The 25900-nt window shown below is 44.2% G+C and overlaps 1 protein-coding gene and 1 non-coding gene across 2 annotated transcripts in view; both read left to right on the top strand.

Moving 5' to 3' along the window:
- Positions 1-25900, top strand: part of LOC124795632 — a 318228-nt gene that overhangs the window by 130029 nt on the left and 162299 nt on the right. Inside the window, exon 5 of the mRNA XM_047259704.1 lies at positions 9870-10052. Coding sequence (XP_047115660.1) covers positions 9870-10052 — 183 coding nt within the window. The remainder of the gene's footprint in view (positions 1-9869; positions 10053-25900) is intronic.
- Trnaa-cgc lies at positions 7330-7402 on the top strand. Its single transcript has one exon. It is a non-coding gene; the product is annotated as a tRNA-Ala (tRNA).

Here is a 25900-nt window from a genome sequence, read left to right on the forward strand (position 1 = left end):
TGGCTGTTACTACGTCGGCCAGACAGCACGCAGTGTGGGGCAACGCCGGACGGAACACGAGAGGTGCTTGCGCCTACGCTATCCAGAAAAATCAGCCGTGGCAGAACACGCCTTAGAAAATGGGACACCGAATTCTGTTCGACGAAACATCTGTCGTTATGAAGACGAAGGGATTTTGGGAAAGTGTCATAAAAGAAGCTATTGAAATAAAAACCTCTCAAAATACCATCAACAAGGACGGCAGTTTGCAGCACAGCACAGCCTTGGACCCGGCCATCGCGATGTTAAAACGGGCGCTGTGGACGCGGGATGAAAACATTACCATATATGGCGAGGAAGAGAGCACCAGTGACGTCACAGCCAGCAGAGCGGCTATTTAACGACACGGCCACGGCGACATAGCAGTCAAGTCTTACCACTTGACAGTGACCGGGGAGAGCTCGGTCGAAAGCTCGTGGGATTTTAACCACCTGACGCGGCTGGAAGCCCGAGAAAATTTTACTACTGATCAAGTATATCGACAAATTCAGTCAAACTGTATCGCATTTGATGTCAGTAGTACAGTATATAACAAGACTGCAACGGTTCAGGTGGTCGAGGATGGAACTCGGCATAAAGACAGTCAGCTCTGTCCCATGTTAGTGTGTGCGTATGTCCCTTTCTGCAGACAGGAAAGACCCCGTTAGTGACAGTGCGTGCTGTGTACGTTAACAGCGATTGTGACAACGCCACGCGGAGAACAGTTATCACGTAATGAAAAAGCAAACATAGGTGCGTACAAGGAAATGGGACCCTCTAATCGCGAAATCGCTAAAAGTTGAAACGTCCAAGTACAGTGACTCACAATTTCGTTAGACTGGGTGTGCGATATGGACAGGACGGAAAATATGGGCAAACTAGAAAACCGTCTGAGGCATCGAAACGTTTACTTTTGTGCAAAAGAGGGGCCGCAAACAGTTATTCTTCTCACCTTGTTGCCGGTTAATAGTTGCTAGTAACTTCAGAACTGTACGACAAGTTTTGTTACATGACAAACTTCTTGCACTCAAGAAATGACTGCAGAAACCTCCTGTAATATTCAAACATAAACAGATTAGATTGGAGTTTGTTGAAAAAATGTCAAAATGGGGTAAAGTGATCTCTTGTGATGATGAGAAGTTTAATTTAGATGAGCTGCATGGATTTCAGTATGATTGGCATGATCTGAGAACAGAGCAGCAGATAAGATTCAAATGGTTCAAATGGCTCTGAGCACTATGGGACTCAACATCTTAGGTCATAAGTCCCCTAGAACTTAGAACTACTTAAACCTAACCAACCTAAGGACATCACACACACCCATGCCCGAGGCAGGATTCGAACCTGCGACCGTAGCAGTCCCGCGGTTCCGGACTGCAGCGCCAGAACCGCACGGCCACCGCAGCCGGCAGCAGATAAGAATGAGCACAAATTGTGGTGGTGGAAGTGTTCTGCGCTAAAGGTAAATCACGCACTACAATGCACTTTAAGATGTACACTGAGATGCTAGAGACAAATTGATAAGAATTTATGAGGACCTAGGGGACAAAAGTCTAGCGTTTCACGAAGATAACGCATCTGCCCATGTTTCTGCTACAACTAAAAGTGATTTGAAGGTAAATATATCGATTTCTTGGCCTGGCCTCCACGTGGCCTGGATCTGAACCCCGAGGAAAACCTTTGGAGAATTCTCGCAAGACGTGTTTATCGCAATGGAAGGCAATTTGAGACCATATGCGAGTTGAAAAGAGCGATACGAGAAAAGTGGGCGGAAATTCCACTACAAGAACTACAACCCCAAATAGCATCAATGCCGAAAAGAATTTTTCAGGTAACTAAGGAGAACGGGGTTGTGCGAAATACTACCAATGCAATAACACAACAGCACAGTGAGTGCCTTTATACCAATTTCCACCCAGGAAATGGAAATGCCTTATCTTTTTACTCGTGTTATGAAAGAAACTATGTAATTCCGTCATGATTATTTGTAGTATATGTATATATTACTTTCATAATAAATTCGATACATGTATACTTCATACTTTGTACTATTACTTTCGTGGAAACCACGCCTTTAATACAGATGTCCACTACTGTATTACATTTGAAAGGTAGTATTCGCATGAAATTTTATTGAATTTCCAATGTTATTTGGTTGTTTGCTAGCAAAATATATATTATATTTATAACTACCGACAAGTAAACGACCAAGCGCTCCTGAAGTTTTGCTGTTGCCTGTCGTGACTTCAGAAATCCCTTATATCTGCAACTGGTTAACGTATTGAAAAACGCTTTGCACCTGGATGCTTCGATGTGTGGAGACAGGTTTCAAGAAGGGGAACAGGTCTGGAAAGCCCAAGTCAAACATCGATACATAAATGTGTCAGTAACTTTATTCGTTGGTACAATGAGTTATAATACGCCCGAACATGAGGCTAGTTGCAGGACGATACTTTTTATACAGACATGGTAAACATAAACAATAACGGCATCTACTACACTGAAAAAATGAAATTCTCCCCGAAGCACAAGGAATCTTCAGGGTTTTTAAGGAAAACAAAAGCTCGTTGACATTGTGGAAAATTTCTTTCTTCTAACAATTTGGATGCAAACAATGCGTAACGTTACATTTTCATCAATATCGGTGACGAAAATGGCGATGTACGATTGAATGTAACTGAATAGCATCTTCAAGACAAGCAGTCTCTGTTTAATATATTTTTGTGGTATTCAAAAAATTTAAAAACCTCTCTCACACCGGCCTGATTTAGCTTCACCGATCAGGATAGTAAAAACATGCGTATGTTAAGGGAATTTTCATTCACAAAGCAGGCTTATCACATTCACACAGTTCAATACTGTTCTATCCTGATTAAATTGAGCTTAACTTAAATTCCATAAGGCAGTGAAGCAATTTCGAAGTCTCGGTGCGACGAAAATTGTCAGTCGGTCTCCTGAAAACATTTGTAATAATTATTACCTTTCGGTGATCACATGGGGAAGACCGGAGATCTGCTGGTAACACCGTGTTAGCCTATTTATTTGAAGTAACTGAGCATACAAAACGGCAGGTTCGTCCAGTGTAAATCAGACGTTCCCCACTGATCCCGTGCAACACAGCGTAGTAAGCAGACAGTGTCAATAATAATCAGTTAAATAATACGCGAACACACTTACTTTAGTTTAGTTCATGTATTAAATTCCTTCTCATACAGAATCTCATCAAGATGGCGACTAGCACAACAGTACATGCATATACATCCTCCTTTCACGGCTAATCGGCAAGCATTGCCTCATTCTTTTCATAAGAGAAAACAGATAGCAGAGAAGCTATTCCATGGAGTAAATGGACGCTCCAAGGAATAATAGGTCTTCAAACTACTTTGCACTGATAATCATCGTATATTAAAGTTTAGGAATCGGTAAGATAAGAAGAGTTATTTCGAGATATGTACTGAGTTATATAATTTATAAAATTTCTGAAAATATCGCGGAGAGAACGCTGTAAGAGACATTACATCTGGTTCGTTTTCAGTCAAATGTGAAGAAGTTTGAAGACGCTTCATGAAGTTTCTATCTTCCCTAAAGAAAGATAAGACGGTTGGTTTGTTGGCTGATTTGGGTGAGGGGACCAAACAGCGAGGTCATCGCTCCCATCGGATTATGGAAGGATGGGGAAGAAAGTCAGCCGTGGTCTTTCACAGGAACCATCCCAGCATTTACCTGAACCGATTTAGGAAAATCACGGAAAACCTGAATCTGGATGACCGTCGTCCTTCCGAATGCAAGTCCAGTCTGCTAACATCTGCACCACCTTGCTCGGCGAAACAAAAGTCGCATAATAAATGTTGTAATAATAAAATTCAGTGAGCATGAAAATAACTTCGAAAATTCAACAAAACTCCATGCTGCTACACAAGTCCTTCCATCGTATTACCTTTCAAATCTGGTATGAGGGAATAATTTGACTAGTGTTGAAAGAAGGTGAGGGGGACTCAATCCAGCGGTCCACCGATTACGGAGCTTGAACGCTAACCACATGACCGCTGCCAGCTCCCTCTCAGGGTATCAAGGCACCGGTTCGTCAATGACGCGCAAAATTTCTCTTGCGACTTTCTCGAATTCGCCTAAGTGGTGTGCCTCACTATTTCCACACTATGTTATCCTAATGGACTATTAAAAGCGTACAAAGTTTGAGGTAAATCAGTGATCCGAACGTCACGGGCTCCCCTTATCAGTAAATACAGAAACCCGCTACGCAAACATTCCGAAAAAAACATTTTCACACTTTGAGATTTACTGTAGACTCAGGCAGGCTGCGTACACAGATACCGCCGCCCATCTCCAGGGGGCCTTGGAGTGGGGGCAGGGAAGGTACCAGCCACTAACTATCACTAACATCACTGCTTTGTCTAAAACTCTAGACGCCGACATATGGGGTACACAGTTTCGTCCTGGAGGGCTTGGAGGCAGGGGGGGGGGGGGGGGAGGGGATGAGAGTAGCAAAAAAATGGTTCAAATGGCTCTGAGCACTATGGGACTTAACATCTGATGTCATCAGTCCCCTAGAACTTAGAACTACTTAAACCTAACTAACCTAAGGACATCACCCACATCCATGCCCGAGGCAGGATTCGAACCTGCGACCGTAGCGGTCGCGCGGTTCCAGACTGAAGCGCCTAGAACCACTCGGCCACACCGGCCGGTGATGAGAGTAGCAGTGTAGGCGTGACACATGTCATAAAAAATAATCGTAACTGGAAAATAAAACAACCAAACATCTATAAATAGTTATAATTTAAATGAGCTGTCAAGAATAATTACACATTGCATGTTGTACCACCCTAAAGCGAGACCTTCAGAGGTGGTGGTCCAGATTGCTGTTCACACCGGTACCTCTAATACCCAGTAGCACGTCCTCTTGCATTGACGCATGCCTGTATTCGTCGTGGCATACTATCCACAAGTTCATCAAGACACTGTTGGTCCAGATTTTCCCACTCCTCAACGGCGATTCGGCGTAGATCCCTCAGGAAGGTTGGTGGGTCACGTCGTCCATAAACAGCCTTTTTCAATCTGTCCGATGCATGCTCGATGGGGTTCATGTCTGGAGAACATGCTGGCCACCCTAGTCGAACAATGTCGTAATCCTGAAGGAAGGCATTCACAAGATGTGCACGATGGGGACGCGAAGTGTCGTCCATGAAGACGAATGCCTCGCCAATATACTGCCGATATGGTTGCACTACCGGTCGGAGAATGGCATTTACGTATCGTACAGCCATTACGGCGTACGTCAGCCCCACATAATGCCACCCTAAAACAGCAGGGAACATCTGCCTTGCTGCACTCGCTGGACAGTATGTCTAAGGCGTTCCGCCTAACCGGGTTGCCTCCAAACACGTGTCCGACGATTGTCTAGTTGAAGGCATATGCGACACTCATCGGTGAAGAACTTGATGACAATCCTGAGCGGTTCATTCGGCATGTAGTTGAGCCCATCTGTACCGCGCTGCATGGTGTCGTGGTTGCAAAGATGGACTTCGCCATGGACTTCGGGAGTGAAGTTGCGCATCATGCAGCCTATTGCTCACACTTTGAATCGTAACACAACGTCCTGTGGCTGCACAAAAAGCACTATTCAACATAGTGGCGTTGCTTTCAGTGTTCCTCCGAGCCATACACCGTAGGTAGCGGCCATCCACTGCAGTAGTAGCTCTTGGGCGGCCTCAGCGAGGCATGTCATCGACAGTTCTTGTCTCTCTGTATCTCCTCCATGTCCGAACAACATCGCTTTGGTTCAGTCCGAGACGCCTGGACACTTCCCTTGTTGAGAACCCTTCCTGGCACAAAGTAACAACGCGGACACGATCGAACCGCGGCATTGACCGTCTAGGCATGGTCGGACTACAGACAACACTAGCCGTGTACCTCCTTCCTCGTGGAATGACTGGAACTGATCAGCTGTCGGACCCCCTCCGTCTATTAGGCGCTGCTCATGCATGGTTGTTTACATCTTTGGGCGGGTATAGTGACATCACTGAACAGCTAAAGGAGTTCCGGGAACCGGGGTGATGCAAAACTTTTCTTGATGTATGTGTTTGGTAGAAACAAACAAAACATTCATTTGCAAAAGACGGAATGTTTTTATCTGTATGATAAAGCAAATGACTGAAAATACCAACAACAGCCATTTCACGTTCAGAGTTCTTTTGTAGAACCACATTTAAAAATCTTCTATTCCCTCCTTATCGGCAGTGTTTGAGTTCCATGTATTCTTTAACAACCTTTCTACAGAATGATTCGTTCCACGGAATTCTATGCTAGAGTAAAACAGGTTGTGACGTGATCTCGTACATGTTATCATCCATAGTGTCTACGATTTTGTATTATCTGTAACTACGATGACGTATCATTTCGTGGCCAAACTTACGTGTACTTCGCCTGAATGGAACAGGGCAACAACGTGAATAATAGTCTAGTATCAATACTGAAGAATAGCCAGGAACTTAAAAAAAGCCGAAAACTTTCACAGGACGTCCCAATGGTAAACGCCCATAAATAGTTAAATTAAGCAACCTGAACTCTGAAGGTGTACTACGACATAAATATGGCTGTTCGTGCTGAGACATCCACTACATACAGGAACCTGACTCATACTGCATCTGTTAGGTTGGTGCGTAAGTTCGTAGCGTTTTTCTTTTGCGTGTTGGTATTCCGGTTGCTATGGGCCGATTTGTAAATTACAAAGTTTTATTTTTATTTCACAGTTGCTATCTGGGTTTACATATAGTTATTTTGTCGTTTGGAGATGGGGAATGGAGCTGTGGATGCTGTAAAATGGAGTGCCAAGTTAAGAAATCGGAAATTTTGCGACATATTCCTCTGTTTCAGTTCAGTAGAGGTGTGACACCAGCAGAAGCAGCCTGAAATATTTGCACCATATGTGGGTATAATGTCATTGGACAGAGCAAGGCAATAAAATGATTCTCTTTTTAAGGACGATCTTTTTAACATTACTGACAGCACGATCAGGAAGACTATCGCGGTTTGATGGAGATCGTTTAAACGCATTAATGCACAATGATCCACGTCAGTATAATCGAGAAAACTGGAAAATGGGATGAACTGTTATCATTTCACCATCGTGCGACGTTTTCATGCATTGAGCAAGGTTCAGAAATAAGGTGTATGGACACTGCACGCTCTAAGCAAAAATCACAAAAATCAGTGGGTTTCAATATGTCTATCTCTGCTTGCTCCTCATCCGTTGACTCGTGAACAACACCGACCATTCCTCTCGTGTGACCGAGCGAGGTGGTGCAGTGGTTAGCACACTGGACTCGCATTCGGGAGGACGACGGTTCAATCCCGTCTCCGGCCATCCTGATTTAGGTTTTCCGTGATTTCCCTAAATCGCTTCAGGCAAATGCCGGGATGGTTCCTTTGAAAGGGCACGGCCGATTTCCTTCCCCATCCTTCCCTCACCCGAGCTTTGCGCTCCGTCTCTAATGACCTCGTTGTCGACGGGACGTTAAACACTAATATCCTCCTCCTCTCGTGTGTTGTTATTGGTGACGAGAAATGGTGTCTTTAACCTAACATAAAAAAGAAAGAAATGACTGATCCCAAACAAAGCAGCAACTCCCTCTACAAAGACCTGCGCTCATCCACAAAAGATAATGTTACGTATCTGGTGGAACAGCAACGATGTGGTGTGCTACGAGTTGCTTCCCCCAGGTGTAATCACCACTGCAAACATTTATTGTCAACAACTGAGACGTTCTTCAGATGCAGTTCAAGGACAGCGACCAGGAAGCCTGCGTAAGGTGATGCTACTCTTCTACAGCGTCCGCTCACATTCTCCTAGACTGACAAGAAACGCTATACAGGAGTCATTCCGCACCCAACTTATTCACAATCTTGCGCCCTTAGATTTTCACCTTTTCCATAACCTGTCCAACAACCTTGCAGGAGTTTCCTTTCCGGATGACAATGCGCTCCGAACATCACTCTACTTCTTCGCCTTAAAACCACGTGGTTTCTACATTCGCGGAATCTAAAAGTTACCCCAGCGTTGGCAAACTGTTGTAAAAAGTGAAGGACAAAATATTATTGATGAATAAAGTCTCTGTTATGCTTGACCGAGGCGTTTCTTACACTACTGGCCATTAAAATTTCTACACCACGAAGATGACATGGTACAGACGCGAAATTAAACCGACAGGAAGAAGATGCTGTGATAGGCAAATGATTAGCTTTTCAGAGCAGTCTCACAAGGTTGGCGCCGGTGGCGACACCTACAACGTGCTTATATGAGGAATGTTTCTAACCGATTTCTCATACACAAACAGTTGTTAACTGGCGTTGCCTGGTGAAACGTTGTTGTGATGCCTCGTGTAAGGAGGAGAAATGCGTACCGTCACGTTTCCTACTTTGATAAAGGTCGGATTGTAGCCTATCGCGATTGCGGTTTATCGTATCGCGACACTGCTCCACGCGTTGGTCGAGATCCAATGACTGTTAGTAGAATATGGAATCGGTGGGTTCAGGAGGGTAATACGGAACGCCGGGCTGGATCCCAAAGGCCTCCTATCACCAGCAGTCGAGACGACTGGCATCTTATCCGCATGGCTGTAACGGATCGTGCAGCCACGTCTCGATCCCTGAGTCAACAGATGGGGACGTTTGCAAGACAACAACCATCTGCACGAACAGTTCGACGACGTTTCAGCAGCATGGACTATCAGCTCGGAGACCATGGCTGCGCTTACCCTGGACGCTGCATCACAGACAGGAGCGCCGTCGATGGTGTACTCAACGACGAACCTGGGTGCACGGATGAAAAACGTCATTTTTTCGGATGAATCCAGGTTCTGTTTACGGCATCATGATGGTCGCATCCGTGTTTGGCGACATCGCGGTGAACGCACATTGGATGCGCGTATTCGTCATCGCCATACTGGCGTATCATCCGGCGTGATGGTATGGGGTACCATTGGTTACACGTCTCGGTTACCTCTTGTTCGCATTGACTGCTCTTTGAACAGTGGGCGTTACATTTCAGATGCGTTACGACCCGTGGCTCTACCCTTCATTCGATCCCTGCGAAACCCTACATTTCAGCTGGATAATGCACGACCGCATGTTGCAGGTCCTGTACGGGCCTTTCTGGATACAGAAAATGTCCGACTTCTGCCCTGGCCAGCACATTCTCCAGATCTCTCACCAATTGAAAACGTCTGATCAATGGTGGCCGAGCAACTGGCTCGTCACAATACCCCAGTCACTACTCTCGATGAACTGTGGTATCGTGTTGAAGCTGCATGGGCAGCTGTACCTGTACAAGTCATCCACGGCCTGTTTGACTGAATGCCCAGGCGTATCAAGGCCGTTATTACGGCCAGAGGTGGTTGTTCTGGGTACTGATTTCTCAGGATCTATGCAGCCAAATTGCGTGAACATGTAATCACATGTCAGTTCTAGTATAATATATTTGTCCAATGAATACCCGTTTATCATCTGCATTTCTTCTTGGTGTAGCAATTTTAATGGCCAGTAGTGTAAAATTATGTAAAAACGCTACGAACTTTTGCACGAATCCAGTATATGCGTCCATGGCACTCAGACACCTAGAAGGTGGAGCGAGTATACGTGTCGACAGCGCTGTGAGCAAGGTTGGCTCCATGTATGAAGACATCCACAACACCTGGGTAAAGATACGGATTTGCATCTTAAGATGCCACGGAAATCAAATGGTAAATTATTTTGATAGGAAGTATTTACTGGAAGTCATCTGAATATGCTTGACAGGTGCTGCTGGATGCTAACATTGTGTGGTTTTCACGCAGCCGATCTTCAGCCAGCTGGACGAGTCGACGCAGAACCTGGTGCAGGGCCTGCAGCCGCTATGCATGGCGCTGATGATGCTGCTGACGTCACGCTTTGTGCTGCTTTGGCTCGTGGACGCCGTACTGGTGGTCATGGTCGTGATGGGCGCGCGCCGGCTGCGTGACAGTTTTGAAGACGATAAGGTAGGCATTCTGTGAGGCTGCTGATGCATCGACCTAAATAGTGTGCTTGACCGATTCGCTTTTGTTACAGCAGCAAGGTCATGTTGACACTAATGACGATTTTGAGGAGCCAGAGGTAAATACACTCCTGGAAATGGAAAAAAGAACACATTGACACCGGTGTGTCAGACCCATCATACCTCCGGACACTGCGAGAGGGCTGTACAAGCAATGATCACACGCACGGCACAGCGGACACACCAGGAACCGCGGTGTTGGCCGTCGAATGGCGCTAGCTGCGCAGCATTTGTGCACCGCCGCCGTCAGTGTCAGCCAGTTTGCCGTGGCATACGGAGCTGCATCGCAGTCTTTAACACTGGTAGCATGCCGCGACAGCGTGGACGTGAACCGTATGTGCAGTTGACGGACTTTGAGCGAGGGCGTATAGTGGGCATGCGGGAGGCCGGGTGGACGTACCGCCGAATTGCTCAACACGTGGGGCGTGAGGTCTCCACCGTACATCGATGTTGTCGCCAGTGGTCGGCGGAAGGTGCACGTGCCCGTCGACCTGGGACCGGACCGCAGCGACGCACGGATGCACGCCAGGACCGTAGGATCCTACGCAGTGCCGTAAGGGACCGCACCGCCCCGCCACTTCCCACCAAATTAGGGACACTGTTGCTCCTGGGGTATCGGCGAGGACCATTCGCAACCGTCTCCATGAAGCTGGGCTACGGTCCCGCACACCGTTAGGCCGTCTTCCGCTCACGCCCCAACATCGTGCAGCCCGCCTCCAGTGGTGTCGCGACAGGCGTGAATGGAGGGACGAATGGAGACGTGTCGTCTTCAGCGATGAGAGTCGCTTCTGCCTTGGTGCCAATGATGGTCGTATGCGTGTTTGGCGCCGTGCAGGTGAGCGCCACAATCAGGACTGCATACGACCGAGGCACACAGGGCCAACACCCGGCATCATGGTGTGGGGAGCGATCTCCTACACTGGCCGTACACCACTGGTGATCGTCGAGGGGACACTGAATAGTGCACGGTACATCGAAACCGTCATCGAACCCATCGTTCTACCATTCCTAGACCGGCAAGGGAACTTGCTGTTCCAACAGGACAATGCACGTCCGCATGTATCCCGTGCCACCCAACGTGCTCTAGAAGGTGTAAGTCAACTACCCTGGCCAGCAAGATCTCCGGATCTGTCCCCCATTGAGCATGTTTGGGACTGGATGAAGCGTCGTCTCACGCGGTCTGCACGTCCAGCACGAACGCTGGTCCAACTGAGGCGCCAGGTGGAAATGGCATGGCAAGCCGTTCCACAGGACTACATCCAGCATCTCTACGATCGTCTCCATGGGAGAATAGCAGCCTGCATTGCTGCGAAAGGTGGATATACACTGTACTAGTGCCGACATTGTGCATGCTCTGTTGCCTGTGTCTATGTGCCTGTGGTTCTGTCAGTGTGATCATGTGATGTATCTGACCCCAGGAATGTGTCAATAAAGTTTCCCCTTCCTGGGACAATGAATTCACGGTGTTCTTATTTCAATTTCCAGGAGTGTAAATCCCTCCATAGCCATCAGTTTTGAGACGTTCGCCCTCAAACCTAATATTACGTGGAACAATATGTCGGATGGCCCATACTTAGATAATGCATGAAACGTAGCTGAAGGTGCTCTTTTATTGGTTCCATCGAGTAGAGGATAGGGGTTCACATCAGTAGACCGCCGAGGCGATTAGTCTGTAAGTCTATCCGAATATCCTATCTCTGGGAGCCAAATCATACGCAACAGTGCTCATGCGTAACGAATGGTTGCTTAAATTATGATATTTCAGTGAGTGACATACAGTTCTATACGACAGCGATCATGCACTGAACAGATTTGTTTGATCAATTTCCCATTTGCTGTCCATCGTAGAATTTTTTTTTTTTTTTTTGGGGGGGGGGGGGTGGTGATCATCAGTCTACTGACTGGTTTGATGCGGCCCACCACGAATTCTTTTCCTGCGCCAACCTCTTCATCTCAGAGTAGCACTTGCAACCTACATCCTCAGCTATGTGCTGAATGTATTCCAATCTCTGTCTTCCTTTACGGTTATTGCCCTCTGCAGTTCCCTCTAGTACCATGGAAGTCATTCCCTCATGTCTTAACAGATGTCCTATCATCCTGTTCCTTCTCCTTATCAGTGTTTTCCACGTATTTCTTTCCGCGCCGATTCTGCGTAGAACCTCCTCATTCCTTACCTTATCAGTCCATCTAATTTTCAATATTCGTCTGTAGCACTAGATCTCAAATGCTTCAATTCTCTTCTGCTCCGGTTTTTTCACAGTCTATGTTTCACTACCATACAATGCTGTACTCCAGACGTACGTTCTCAGAAATTTCTCCCTCAAATTAAGGCCGATGTTTGATACTGGTAGACTTCTCTTGGCCGGGAAGGCCCTATTTGCCATTGCTAGTCTGCTTTTGATGTCCTCCTTGCTACGTCCGTCATTGGTTATTTTACTGAATTCCTTAACTTCGTCTACTTCGTGACCATCAATCCTGATGTTAGGTTTCTCGCTGTTCTCATTTATACTACTTCTCATTACTTTCCTCTTTCTTCGATTTACTCGCAAGCAACACTCTGTACTCATTAGATTGTTCATTCCGTTCAGTAGATCACGTAATTCTTTTTCACTTTCACTCAGGATAGCAATGTCATCAACGAATCGTATCATTGATATCCTTTCACCTTGAATTTTAAGTCAACTTCTGAACCTTCCTTTTATTCACATCAGTGCTTCTTCGATGTACAGATTGAGCAGTAGGAGGGAAACACTACATCCCTGTCTTACACCCTTTTTAATCCGAGCACTTCGTTCTTGATCATCAACTCTTATTAGTAACTCTTGGCTCTTTATACATATTGCATGTTACCCGTCTCTCCCTATAGCTTCCCCTATTTTTATCAGAATTTCGAACATCTTGCACCATTTTACGTTGTCTAAGGCTAGTTTCCAGGTCAACAGATCCTTTGAACATGTCTTCATTTTTCTTTAGTCTTGCTTCCATTATTAGCCGTAACGTCAGAATTGCCTCTCTCTCGTGCCTTTACCTTTCGTAAGGCCAAACTGATCGTCATCTAGCACATCCTCTGTTTTATTTTCCTTTCTTCTGTATATTATTCTTCTCAGCAACTTTGATGCATGAGCTGTTAAGCTGATTGTGCGATAATTCTCGCACTTGTCAAGCTCTTACAATTTACCAATTGGAATTTGTGTTTCTTCCTGCTATCGCGTTTTCCATGTTACATCGTCCATTAATTCACGTGCCCTGCTTTCGGTGACGAGCACTATATCACTTTCTTGATCATCCGTCACGTCTGTTCATGTAAGCTCACCAGACAAAATATGGACACCCCAGTGAGCACGCAGAAATGAATCGCTAAGCCTCAACAGATGGCACAGCGATTGAGTCACATGCTCTGCCGCACTGTCTCTGCTTAACGATAGGCAAGTAGCGATCACTGAGACATTTATGTTTCAAGGGGACATTGTACGAAACATGGGGAAATGTAAGGACGTGAGACAGCGACAAAAAGGGGCAGCCATATTAGGCCGTGCCCATGGCCATACGGCAGTGGTTCCCATCTTTTCTGAGACTATTACCCCTGAGTGCAATCAGGTATTGGCTAGTACCCACCCCCCACCCCTCTCCAACCATCATAAACTACATTAGCGCCTAACTAAATTTTAGAATGAAAAATAATTTTCTTTGGACATTTTTTGGTAGAAGATAAATGATATTTAGTTTTCGTAGGTGTCTTACTAAACCCAGAAATAATGAGTCAATGAGACAACATCATTTTTTTTAAATTTGTAGAAAGATGAAGTAATTCTCAGGGCATTGTGAGTGTTACCTACAACTCTTTCACAGAAAGGGGAGCTAATTATCCACATTGATGATAGATACTTATTACAAAACGAGCTTCCCCTGCACCACCCTTCTCCCTAGTGACACTTGTTTCACTCACAGCACTGCAACCCCATTTTGAAATCAACCAAGTGTATACTACAACTGTTTATGTACCATTGGACTCCTCACCCCTGAAATCATAGAAACTGAAAGACTTCAGGCTTAGATCGCATATTGTATCGAAGTGAATAATGAAGCAATTTCTAGCCCGTTGTAGGAAATACACACAACTCGGAGAAGGCATATTTAAGTATACTGACACAGATGGATGATACGAAGTACATGTGCAGTAGGTGGAATATTTGAGTAACTAGGAAGATATGTTCATATATTCCTATAACAAGCTGTAACCTCCACCACATTGCCTCCCGCATTAATGCTAGTATTTGAAAATAAAAAATACGATTATTGGTAACTTATGTAATCAGTATTACAGTTTTTCGAAATAGTAATGATAATAATAATGATCTTTTGAACGTAGTTCAGTTGTAAGACACAAACACTACTGAACCTGTTTTTTACCTCCTACAAAATTTTATTTTACACCTCAGGAGGTGAATATTCCCACGTTGGGAGCCACTGCCATACGATGTGTGATGCTGCTGGATTTCGTGGTGTACCGCGGTGGACTGTTCAATGTGTCTACAATCGGTGGAGTAACGCACGCGGCCATAAAACACGTCAAAACTGTGGTCGGAAAAGATCTTGGTAGAGGGACCGATGACGCTCCTCACCACTTACGAATCAGAATCGCTAAACCTTACAGAAACTGCTGCAGGCAGTGAATGGAAGGGCGGTGAATGATAAGTCCACACCCACCTGTCTGAGAGAAAACATTGCGACTGGAACTGCATGCAGTGAACATTTGGAGGCCGTCGATCACACAGACACGTAAGGCTGCCCGTCTTGAGTGGGCTAGAAAACATCCAACGTAGACAGTACTCGACTGACCGAACGTAATGTGCTCTGACGAAGCACGGTGTAAGAGTGCACCGAAGGCGTAATGAAGCAGTTCATCCTGAATGTGTGCAAGGTCAGGTGCAAGACAAATGTTGGTCTGTGGTTTTTTGGGGGTATTTTTCTTATGATCTGAGCCCACTCATTGAGATGACCACTAACATATGAATCAGCATGTTTATCTAAACATTTTGAATGATCGGGTGTTGTCTTTCAGTCAACATCTGCATGATGAGTACGTTAATAACACCCCTATTTTTCAAGACGATAACAGCGAAGTTCATCGGGCTGGAAGAATATATGACCGGTTTTCTGAACACTCCCCCTCCCCCCTATTACATCTTGATTGGTCTGCAAAATCGTCTTACTTGAACCCTGTATAAAATTTATGGTACATTTGGAAACGCGGGTTAAACGCCGACATCGGCATCCACGCAATTTTGAGGAATTTCGCGATCAAATCCTCAGCGAGTGGTTTAAGGTGGATGCGACTTACGTGCTTCACGTAGTGGACTCACTTTCTAACCGAATTCAGGTGGTTATCAAGTTTATAGCGGAATTATAGCGTATTAAATGATGCTCACAAATGTTTTCTCTAGGGGTGACTAATTTTTTGTACATTCAGTTTAACATTTCGTATTGGCGATAAAATGCAAATTTTCTCGGCAGGTATTTGTTTCTTTGGCCATTTTTGTTTTACAGGCGTTAGGCTGTGGTCCAAGACATGTTTCTGAACCTAATGTCGCGTATTCTAATACCTTTGACGTTATCTCAGCGTTAAGATACGAAAGGTTAGACTCAGAAACATGCGATGGACCACGGTCTAGTGTCCAAAAAACAGAAATGGCCAAGGATTTCATAATGAGACAGAATGGGTCGAAACTGGTCATGTGTGTAAGTAGAAAAGCACTGAAATTAACTGTGAGCCTGTTGACTTCAAACAGTTGATAACTTCAAAGCTAGATCGTAGCATGAGACGATGTGGGATTTTCACACCCCTCAGAGAATTAATTTTTATGTGGGACACACGTCCCACTGGTCACGGTAGCGTTAATTTACCAGCTAGATACATACTTTATCTTAAAAGATAGGTTGAAGAAAAGCGATCATAATTTTTTAGCATTTTTGCATTTAGAAAAAGCTTCTGACTGTGCTGGATGGAATACATTCTCTGAAATTTGGAACTTTTCAACAATGTACAGAAATGAGGCTGTAATATAGGAGTCACAGGATATCAAACTGAATTAACAAAAAACTGGTTCAAATGGCTCTGAGCACTATGCGACTTAACTTCTGAGGTCATCAGTCGCCTAGAACTTAGAACTAATTAAACCTAACTAACCTAAGGACACCACACACATCCATGCCCGAGGCAGGATTCGAACCTGCGACCGTAGCGGTCGCTCGGTTCCAGACTGTAGCGCCTAGAACCGCACGGCCACTCCGGCCGGCAAACTGAATTAACAGTTGATGATGAACTGAAACTGGGTTTTAGCTTATCCAAGATGTGGTTCAATACGTGCACTGAGCCAGCTGTGAAGAAAATAGAGGAAAAATTTGGAAAGGGATTTTGATTCCGGGAGAAGATTGAAACTTCTTAGTTTAGTACTGAAACTGCTGTATTCAACTGAACCTTCTTAAACTGCTGAAACTTCTTAATCTTTACCACGAGATAAAGTTGCACAGTGCAACTGAACCTACTGTCTCTTTGCTTTTTTTATCATTTCACTGACCTACAGAATTTTCCCTGACAAATACAACTCAGACTTATTGATTCATTACCCACACTATTCAAGCGCAACGCAATCTGACTGCAAATAATTAACACAAAATAATGGCCCTGAATTAAAAGGAATCCTAACAATTACCCATACATTTCATAAGTCGCTTACCTCACAGAAAATCTTCATGACACGAACTACCGCAAATACAGCAAGCAGCAACTATAGCCAGCTAAATAGAAAGATTCTAACAACTATAGGCTCTAACTACTAATGGGCAAGTGGTTGCAAAGGAAAGATTTTGTTGCAGAGCAAACAATGTATTTAGTAGATTTTACTTCAACCATGTGTCATCCGGTTCCAAAAATTATATAATTGTCGATAATTCAATTACACATACATTAGCAGCTACATCAATCATCATTTTACTATCAATTTCCAACCAACACTAAATCTCCATGAAGGACACACGTCCAAACCGTCCGCTCGCTAACTTCTAACCTCCAACACTGCTAACTACACTACTGGCCATTAAAATTGCTACACCAAGAAGAAATGCAGATGATAAACGGGTATTCATTGCACAAATATATTATACTAGGACTGACATGTGATTACATTTTCACGCAATTTGGATTCATAGATCCTGAGAAATCATTACCCAGAACAACCACATCTGGCCGTAACAACGGTATTGATACGCCTGGGCATTCAGTCAAACAGAGCTTGGATGGCGTGTACAGGTACAGCTGCCCATGCAGCTTCAACACGATACGACAGTTCATCAAGAGTAGTGACTGGCGTATTTTGAAGAGCCAGTTGCTCGGCCACCATTGACCAGACGTTTTCAATTGGTGAGAGATCTGGAGAATGTGCTGGCCAGGGCAGCAGTCGAACATTTTCTGTATCCAGAAAGGCCCGTACAGGACCTGCAACATGCGGTCGTGCATTATCCTGCTGAAATGTAGGGTTTCGCAGGGATCGAATGAAGGGTAGAGCCACGGGCCGTAACACATCTGAGATGTAACGTCCACTGTTCAAAGTGCTGTCAATTAGAATAAGAGGTGACCGAGACTTGTAACCAATGGCACGCCATACCATCACGCCTGGTGATACGCCAGTATGGCGATGACGAATACACGCTTCCAATGTGCATTCACTGCGATGTCGCCAAACATGGATGCTACCATCACGATGCTGTAAACAGAACCTGGATTCATCCGAAAAAATGACGTTTTGCCATTCGTGCACCCAGGTTCGTCGTTGAGTACACCATTGCAGGCGCTCCTCTCTGTGATGCACCGTCAAGGATAACCGCAGCCATGGTCTCTGAGCTGTTAGTCGATGCTCCTGCAAACGTCGTCGAACTGTTGGTCTTGCAAACGTCCCCATCTGGGTGCACGATCCGTTACAGCCTTGCAGATAAGATGCTTGTCATTTCGACTGCTAGTGATACGAGGCCGTTGGGATCCAGGACGGTGTTCCGTATAACCCTCCTGAACCCACCGATTCCATATTCCGCTAACAGTCATTGGATCTCGACCAACGCGAGCAGCAATGTCGCGATACGATAAACCGCAATCGCGATAGGCTACAATCCGACGTTTATCAAAGTAGGAAACGTGATGGAACGCATTTCTCCTCCTTACACGAGGCATCACAACGACGTTTCACCATGCAACGACGGTCAACTGCTGTTAGTGTTTGAGAAATCGGTTGGAACCTTTCCTCATGTCAGCACGTTGTAGGTGTTATCACCGGCGCCAACCTTGTGTGAATGCTCTGAAAAGCTAATCATTTGCATATCACAGCATCTTCTTCCCGTCGGTTAAATTTCGTCTGTAGCACGTCATATTCATGGTGTAGCAGTTTTAATGGCCAGTAGTGTATTAACAGCCTACTACCAGTCCTTCCAACCACAGTTTCTTAGCGAGAGCGCAGAGAGGTGTCAGTGATATTAATGCAGTCTATATCGCTGCCAACATAGAAACATACAAACAGGCTACTTACAAGATATAAAATCTAGCATTTTTGCCGATGACGTAAATGTATTAGATATACAAAGGACGTGGAAGACCAGTTGAATGGAATGGAAAGGGACACTCATGTTTAGAAAAAACAGAACTCCTTGAAAGACCAGAGGTAGGACGTTCATATCCACAGGACATGTACATTAGTATGTTCTGCAGAAATGATTAGCACTTGAACCAGGTCGGCCGGCCCGTGTGGCCGAGCGGTTCTAGGCACTACAGTCTGGAACCGAGCGACGGCTACGGTCGCAGGTTCGAATCCTGCCTCCGGCATGGATGTGTGTGATGTCCTTAGGTTAGTTAGGTTTAAGTAGTTCTAAGTTGTAGGGGACTGATGACCACAGCAGTTAAGTCCCATAGTGCTCAGAGCTATTTGAACCATTTTGATACTTATACTGTGGATAATCTACTGTGTTTTTCTGACTTCTAGGTCAAAATTAGATTTTTTTTAAAAGCTCGAAAATGATTGAAGGTTACTTTACAGAGCATTTCTACATCATATTATTTCATTAAATCACATGTAGGCCTGCCACTAAAATTTGAACTCTGTGTGTTAAACCCTACCACATGTAACATTTCGTAAAATATCGATTTTCGTGAAACCTTGACGGATATCACACATAACTACTTCCTAGTCGGTTGCTGACTGATAACATCATACACGAACCTATCCATACACCAAAGTGGTAGCCGTTCTGTAACTTACCGAAATCCACATTCTGATTTCATGAGTAGTCCATGAGTTACTAGGGCAGCCTATGTTACACTGCTGGCCACCGTAAATGCAACACCCTGAAGGAAGCATCCGAATCAAGTGAAATTTACACCATGGGTTTGCAGCGATGAGATATGCAACTGATTAGAATTTCAGCGCAGACGCACATCACGCGCGCCTGTGGCGCCACCTCATAGCGCCATTTAAGGCTTGGCGATTTCAACAAGTGTACGTTTGGCACGTGTGTTTACCTTGTGGTTGTTTCACAAGACGATCAGTTATGCCTCGTAGACAACAGCGAACATCGTTTGATCAAGTATCCGAGTTCGACAGAGGAAGGATAGTGGCTTACCGAGATTGTGGATTATCATACAGAGAAATCGCTAGTCGTGTTGGACGAAACCAAACAACTGTAATGCGGATATGTGACCGTTGGATGCAGGAGGGTACGACGGACCGACGTGGTCAATCGCATTCACCTCGGTGCACCACGGCACGTGCTGATAGGCAAATTGTGGGCATGGCAGTGACGGATCGCTCAGTGACATCCCGAACCATAGCACAGCACATTGCGTCTGTAACGCATCATCCAGTGTCTGCGCGTACCATTCGACGCCGTTTACAGCAGAGTGGTCTGTCCGCAGGACATCCATTGCTTCGTCTACCATTGACGCGGAACCACAGACGTCTCCGTCGCCAATGGTGTGATGACAGACGGATGTGGACGGCAGAATGGAATGACGTTGTCTTTACTGACGAGGCACGTTTCTGCCTGTAGCACCACGATGGTCGGATTCGATTGTGGAGACACCGTGGAGAGAGGATGCTGGACAGCTGCATTATGCACCGCCACACTGGTCTTGCACCGGGTATTATGGTATGGGGCGGTATTGGATATTACTCTCGCACGCCTCTAGTACGCATTGCCGGTACTTTAAATAGCCGGCGCTACATATCCGAGGTGCTCGAGCCAGTTGTCCTTCCTTACCTTCAGGGCTCGGCCACAGCGATATTTCAACATGATAATGCGCGACCACACATGGCACGCATTGTCCAAAGGTTCTTCGTCAATAACCAGATTGAAGTGCTTCCCTGGCCGGCTCGCTCTCCGGATCTTTCGCCGATAGAAAACATGTGGTCCATGGTTGCTCAACGAGTGACCCAGATTACATCCCCAGCTGCCACACCAGATGATCTTTGGCAACGTGTGGAAGCTGCTTGGGCTGCTGTACCCCAGGAACACATCCAACGTCTCTTTGACTCAATGCTGAGACGTGTGGCAGCGGTGATCTCCAACAATGGCGGCTACTCTGGCTACTGATTCTGGCAGGAACCACATGTCACAGACGTCTGTAAACGTAATCATTTGATACTTGGTCAACATGTTATCTACAAAATAAATTTTGTTGTGCTACCTCTTGTCTTTCTTGGTGTTGCATTTACGGTGGCCAGCAGTGTACATGTAACAATGTTTGGTACCATAGTTACCGCGACTCTGAATGTATGAAGACGCAACAACAAACTCCTATGTAACCAAAGGGGGTTTAATTTCCCCACAAACGCTTCCGACGTTAAAACTAAGATATATTCGCGGCAGTTCGAGTTGTTCTCGCCCTTCTTCTGTTTTCTCCCACTCATATATCGCAGAGGGCGCCAGGAAGAAAGGTAGCGATTTTAAGTGCCGGCAATAGACATATCATCTGAGGCAAAACACAATCTCGAGCTAAAATAAATTGTAGAGAGATATTATCATCTACAAGAATTAGACATGCTGATCCGTTCCGCCTCATAATTGTACACACGACCTCTCTAAAGGATGGCCAATAACTCGTTTTCCTCTAGGATCAACCTGCAACGTAATTTTTTGTCATTCTATTGGTCTTCCATACGTAGAAAGTCATCTTTCTAAACTATTCTGTATTTTTTGTATCATTTGTAACTGCCTCATTTAATTCCTGTCTGATTTCAATAATTCGCTTATGACCTAGAATGGGAGAAACCTCATTTCAGACAATTCGATATCTCCAGTGTGCATGCATGCAAGCAAGCAAGCGCGCGCACACACACACACACACACACCGCACACTCACCGCACACGCACACACACACACACACACACACACACACACACACACACACACACACACACACTAATATGACATTCTAATGATACGTAAATTGTTGTTTATATATTAATTGTACCACCACTGGCAAAATAATTATTACACTTATAGTTTCTGGCCTGATGACTGAAATGTATACAAAATATTAAGATGCTTAGGCTAAATTTGACAGAATGAAAGACTGACTGGTAACAGTTAAGTTGTTTCGATTGTATCAAATAACAGTTACGGAAAAGCCTGACCAAAAATGTTCACATTTAAAGATTCTGTTTGTCTTATTTAGTCTGAAATTAGTGTAGCTTTCTTATACAACAGTGGATGATCTGTAACGTTCTACAGTTGGAATGGGATATCCTTTTGAACTTCACGCATTTTTGCTAGACGAATTGTGAAAAAAATGTCCCCAAATCTTTGAAGTTTCTTTTCAAACATTGTCTGACTGCGTATAGACGCGGATTCAAGGTTGTGGTTGTGGTGGTGGAGAGGTGGGGAGGGGGGGTGGACAGGGAGGTGGGGGATAGAGAGGCAAGAGGTTGATGACCTGTCCTGTCTCTCGCCAAAAAAAAGTTGTAAAAGCGTTACATATATCAATTTACAAATTTATCAGCTAAATTTGGGAGAATAAACTAACACGAAAAAACTAACGTTTTGAAAATAACGAGAAACTCTGGAAGATTACAATTTATGGTTAACACACGATGCTTTTTGTTTCTTTTCTACGTGGATGGACTTGTGCCCTGACTGCCTGTGCAGAACTTCCCAACCAAGTAAAGGCGCCCATTCACTGGATGACCAAACCTGCAGACAACAAATACAAGGTTCGAGAGTCCGGTGGGACCTACGTACCATGGGATGTTGAGTAAGAGAAGATGGAAAGGGAGAGTCTCTCCACTTAGAAAAAAAAATGAGTAAAATATTACACAAAGACTGAATTCCCGAAAGTGAGCGCAAATGACTAAAGAAGTTTCCCCCCTTACAGACGTTTGCATAGCCATACTTTGCGCACCACTGCTCACAACCGTTGAGCGAAGTGGTGAATGCACCGTTCGATTCTGTAAAGCTGGTGTTTTGAAGTACAACTGAGCGAGGTAGCGCAGTGGTTACCACACTGGACTCCCACTCGGGAGGACAACTGTTCAAACTCTCGTCCGGTCACCCAGATTTAGGTTTTCCGTGGTTTCCATAAATAGCTCCTGGCAGACGCCAGGGTGGTTCCCTTGAAATGGCACGGCCGGTTTCCTTCCCCATTCTTGAAACAATCCGAGCTTGTGATCCGTCTCGAGTGACCTCGATGTCGACGGGACGATAAATCCAATTTTCCTTCCTTTTTGGTGTAAAAATTGTGACTTTTACTATTATAGTACTTAAGTGACTTGCATGGCACGCGTACTACTCAAATTTTCGGACGAAGTCTTTCCAAGATCTATTTTTCTCTAAACTGCAATATCTTTTTTATATTGAAGCGCCCGCATCTCGTGGTCGTGCGGTAGCGTTCTCGCTTCCCACGCCCGGGTTCCCGGGTTCGATTCCCGGCGGGGTCAGGGATTTTCTCTGCCTCGTGATGGCTGGGTGTTGTGTGATGTCCTTAGGTTAGTTAGGTTTAAGTAGTTCTAAGTTCTAGGGGACTGATGACCATAGATGTTAAGTCCCATAGTGCTCAGAGCCATTTGAACCATTTTATATTGAAGCGATGTACTGAACACTTATGTAAAAAGAATTACCATTATCATTATATTAAAACATTTTATATATTTTACTGTTAGCCGGCCGCTGGTGGCCGAGCGGTTCTGGCGCTACAGTCTGGAACCGCGCGACCGCTACGGTCGCAGGTTCGAATCCTGCCTCGGGCATGGATGTGTGTGTTGTCCTTAGGTTAGTTAGGTTTAAGGGGCTCCGGAATGCCCTATACTTGCAATGTTAAAATAACGCTTATAAATTACATCTTTCCTCACAAAGTATTTGAGGTATGAAGTTGAACTTTTTACAGATTATTTATTGCAATATGGGCTACAACTTAACACAGGGATTTTCCAAATGTTAGTTCAGTTATTAAAGATGATTTTTTTTTCAATTGTAATGAAAATTCACAACATTTTTTTGCAATTTTTTATTTATATATTCAAAAATATACAGTTTTTTGGAAAAAGGCTGTGTTAAATTATGCAGAAGGTACTGTGTAACATTTACTGAAAGTTTGAAACAAATATGTTTGGAAGATCCTTAGAAAACATGTAATTAGTATGAGAAAATAAAAGTTTTGGGAATCGAGCGACAAAGATTGGATTAACTTTTTAGTGCATTCCAGGTCCATAGGATTGATTATCTTCATCCTCTGCAAACTCCTCCTCCAGCTTCCTCTTGTTCCTTCTCGTGTTTACTCTTGCTTGTATTTCTAGACTCTTTACAGCCCTGTCTGCAGCCCGAAGGCGTTCCTTGTCTAAAGCAAGCATCGCTCGTTGTTGTGTTCGTAGATTTTGCTACCATTTTCTTCAGTTGCAGTTACTGCAACACTGTTCCAAAAGGTGGTCATGTATGAACACTTATCACATTTCAGTTGTATTTCACTAGCAAGTCCTACGTGCTTTATTATGGAGAGTTCCAGACCAACTTCACTACAATGAATACATCTTACACAGTTTGAAAAAATTCCTTTGAGAACTGACATATCAAATATTTCATTCACATCCGATTCACCCACAAAACATTCATAGTTTTCACTCATTGAACCAAGCTTCTTCTGTGAAGTATTGCCTTTCCCACTTTGACTGCTATGGGCAGGCGTACTTGAGAGGTTAGGTTCACTCACTTGGTTATCGTCTTTACTGTTTACAGTAATAACACATACCTTTGGCTTTCCAACATTTCTCCTTTTCTTAAAAGCCTTCAGAGGATTTCTAATAACTTTACTTTTACTCATTATTATGCTTCAACAAAACAGAGACTCAAGAAACAGAATTAATTACGAATATTTTCGAGATAACGACAGAGTAAATAAACATGTAACAATCGACAATCACACCAGCGATATAAATTGAACCATCACAGGTTAGCCACAGCACATACTTTATCTCACAGCACTAAAATGTACCTGATGAACACGGACGCTAATAATAACACCATTTGACAGCAGTCTAACAGTGCCACAGTGGGTCACGCCCATGTAGAACACACTTCAAAAAAAATTTAAAAATAGTTGTAGTCTTCGGAATTGAATAAGTTATATATCTATTAAAAGGTAATAGTCTGCAGATTCAGAAAACGCAAAAAAGTAAAAATTGAACTTTTCATGATTTTGAGCCTTTCCGGAGCCCCTTAAGTAGTTCTAAGTTCTAGGGGACTTATGACCTCAGCAGTTGAGTCCCATAGTGCTCAGAGCCATTAGAACCACTTTACTGTTTTTGTTTACAGTTGTAGGCATCGGTAGCACATTAAACTAAGTGGCAAGTTAGATTTGATGGGAAGGTGAGTCAGTTCATAAACTGGGAACTCCTCCACAAAAAATCCCATGTCCCAATTAAGTACACTTTAAGTGATATCCCAGATATTTAAATTCTTGTTTCAGTTATTACTTCATTTTTATAACTTTTGTTCTTATTGGTTTTAATCCCCGAGATGCCACTACTTTAGTTTTACTTGCGAGAATTGCCGTACCATATGTAACAGCGACTTAGTTCAATCTCTGTACTGCTCTCTGTCCTTCATTTTCGGTATCGCATATTACGATCCGGTCATCACCAAACAGTCTAATTATAAAATCTATTTTGTTTAAAAAAATTTATATTTTTTAAACCAGTTTTCATAAACGTTAGCAAGGGTGGATAGAAGTGAACACCCTTGTCTGACTACTTCCTTCTGTTTGTAGAGGCTGATTCACGTTCCAGAGGATAAATATTTAACCTATTGTTCACATACGAGGATTGAACAGCTGAGATTAAATTCTGTGAGATTAATATTTTTTAAGGCTTCGTGTATTACATTTCGTTTCACCCTGAAGAATGCCTTTTAATCTTAGAACCGTTTTGTCGTGGGTTTAATTTTGGACGCCATAAAACGAGGTCATCAGCTCTCTGACCCTATTATGAATGGGTAAAGTAATTTACAGGGAGATATCGATAGCGATATTGCTGTGAATGAGTCATAAGGAGCTTCCCTTTGAAGTCTGAAAGTAACTCTTTAATTTTTTTTTTTTTTTTTTGTTAAACACTGACCAATAGAATTTTACCCGACAATGACAACTCAAACTTAACCTATTCATTTATTACCCACAATGTACAAGCCCAACGCAACCTGACTACTATACATTGACAACATGACTTCCAATAATTAACACAATTGAATAGCCCTGAATTACAAGAAAT

The sequence above is a fragment of the Schistocerca piceifrons genome, chromosome 4, assembly GCF_021461385.2.
Source record: "Schistocerca piceifrons isolate TAMUIC-IGC-003096 chromosome 4, iqSchPice1.1, whole genome shotgun sequence".
In the NCBI taxonomy this organism is placed as follows: Eukaryota; Metazoa; Arthropoda; class Insecta; order Orthoptera; family Acrididae; genus Schistocerca; species Schistocerca piceifrons.